This window comes from Myotis davidii, unplaced genomic scaffold (genome assembly GCF_000327345.1).
Source record: "Myotis davidii unplaced genomic scaffold, ASM32734v1 scaffold847, whole genome shotgun sequence".
Taxonomy (NCBI): domain Eukaryota; kingdom Metazoa; phylum Chordata; class Mammalia; order Chiroptera; family Vespertilionidae; genus Myotis; species Myotis davidii.
In genome coordinates this window covers 854,144-856,526 of record NW_006298049.1, presented here as the reverse complement: position 1 = coordinate 856,526, position 2,383 = coordinate 854,144, and the positions used below count along the sequence as shown (strand labels likewise).

Here is a 2,383-nt window from a genome sequence, read left to right as displayed (position 1 = left end):
TGCCCCCAGCCCTCAGGCCCTGACCAGCAGTGGTGGTGAGGGGTGGGGCTGGCGAGCAGGTGGTGTGCCACCAGTCACCCCCAAGAGAGAGGCAACCAGCAGTGGTGGTGGGGGGGGGGGGGGCGCGGCTGGGCTGATGAGCAGGTGGTGCCAGGCCAGTCAAGGTGGGTGCCAGTGGGGGGTCCCGGTCGTCCCACAGATCAGCCCTGATAGCCGGCCAGGCCTAGGGACCCTACCCATACACGAATTTCGTGCACCAGGCCTCTAGTATAATTATAAACAATAAAATGTGCTAATTTTAATTTTTAAATATATACATATATACTCTTTTTACTTTTTTTAATAAGGCCAGTTGCTAGTTAGCTTAAACTTAGAACACACCATGTTAAAATGACATCAAAATACAGAATTGGGTCAATGAGCTTTACTCTCTTCAGTGTTCCTAGACTGCCCCTAATCCTGAGCAATCAATCCAGAATGGAGGGGGAAAAATACAGGAACAGAGCGTAAATCAGAAAACTATGGGGAGAAATTACCACAAAGTGGACAATCTGTTCCTTTGTCTGTCTGGTATCCCTCTTCCTGTTTGGTCAATAGCCTCTTCCCTATACCGTATCTCTTGTAGTTATAGTGAGCACTGCAGTTTACAGCAGTGGTACTCCACCAGGGGTGATTTTGCCCCAGGAAAAATTTGGCAATGTCTGGAGATATTTTTGATTGTCAAATTGAGAGGTGGTGCTATTGGAGACCAACAGGATGCTAAATATCCAACAGCATACAAAAGACAGCCCGTCATACTTAAAAATTATGCAGCCTAAAAGGGCAATAGTATCAAGGTTGAAAAGCCCTGGTTTACAGTGACTGTTGCAAGTGAGCCCTTTACACAAGTGGAGTGCACCAGGATTTTCCCAAAAGATGGGGGTAGGGAAAAGGTATATTTCCTTCTTTTTCTGTGATTGTGTGCAATAATCATTTTATGCTAAGGGCTGAAAAGAGCCAAAAATGGAGCAAACAAAGACAAGGAAAACTGAGCAATTCAGAAACATAACATGCTAACATCTGAGCCCTAGGATCCAATCAACTCTGCCCTCAGATTTCCTTGCTACATAAACCAATAAATTCCTATTTTGCTTAAAGCTCAACTGAGTTGGGTATTTCCCTAGCAACTCGAAATCTAAGCCAAACACACAGACTGAAAAACAGCTCAAATCATGTAGATTATTTGTCAACTGTAATAAAAAATAAATTTTAAAAATGAATAAGTAATAAAAGAATCCAAAAGAATAAAACAAAATAAAAATATTCTTACTGGAAGGGTATGGCTGTGGTCTGTGTCTTCTTGAAGGACAAAGGCAATCTGCCAAAAATATCATACACTGCAAAAACAAACATAAGAAATCCAAATATATAATATATGAAAAAGCTAGTACAACTACATAAAATTATCAAATTTTACGATATTTTTCTTTCTAGTACTCTAAAAATAAAGTACTTACGAGTCCTAATAATAGTCCTGAAAGCAGAGTTGCTAAAGCAAAAACTGTGTATGATCCCCATACCGGTAATCCAAGGTCCTCAATTAAATAGTTATGGCAAGTCTAAAATTAAAAGAAAAAAACAACCTAAAAACCTGGTCATTTAGAAAGCATATGTCAAAAATGTTTAATATAGAAATAAAATTTTAGCTCATACCCTGATCCACATAGATAGCTGAAAGAGTGCTGACATACTACTCATCCTAAAATAAAAGCAAGATGATTAAAAAACCCAGTCAGATATACATCTGCTCCCGCTATAACAGATTTAAAAAAAAGACATACTAGGTGTACCAGTTAATGCAGATTTTTTTCAATAGATGGAGTTACACATGTTGATATATATGCGATTTGATATGTATGCTATTTTGTTGTATTGACAGTAAGCTTCAAAACTTCATATGTCAAATTTGCTGAAGGTGTTAACATCATAGATATTTTTACGCTTAAAAATGACGAATTTCGTCCTAACCAGTTTGGCTCTGTGGATAGAGCGTTGGCCTACAGACTGAAGGGTCCCAGGTTCAATTCCAATCAAGGGCATGTACCTTGGTTGCGGGCACATCCCCATAGGGGGTGTGCAGGAGGCAGCTGATTGATGTTTCTCTCTCATTGATGTTTCTGACTCTCTATCCCTCTCCCCTTCTCTCTGTGAAAAATCAATAAAATATATTTAAAAAAAAGATCACTCTTGCACCATCATAGAAAAGCACATTAGGTCATTTTGAGCAGAAGTTGGAAAAGCCATGTGCACCCACACACACACACCTATTGCCTGCCTAAGAGTTGTCTCTTCCCCAAAATGAAAGAACTCCCCCCCCCACACACACACACACACACACACAGAA

The 2,383-nt window shown here is 40.0% G+C and overlaps 1 protein-coding gene across 1 annotated transcript in view; it reads right to left on the bottom strand.

The window, feature by feature from the left end:
• Positions 1–2,383, bottom strand: part of TMX1 (thioredoxin related transmembrane protein 1) — a 14,264-nt gene that overhangs the window by 1,333 nt on the left and 10,548 nt on the right. The window contains exons 5-7 of the mRNA XM_006773784.2: positions 1,693–1,738; positions 1,497–1,598; positions 1,310–1,376 (exon numbers count right to left, since the gene is read on the bottom strand). Coding sequence (XP_006773847.1) covers positions 1,310–1,376; positions 1,497–1,598; positions 1,693–1,738 — 215 coding nt within the window. The remainder of the gene's footprint in view (positions 1–1,309; positions 1,377–1,496; positions 1,599–1,692; positions 1,739–2,383) is intronic.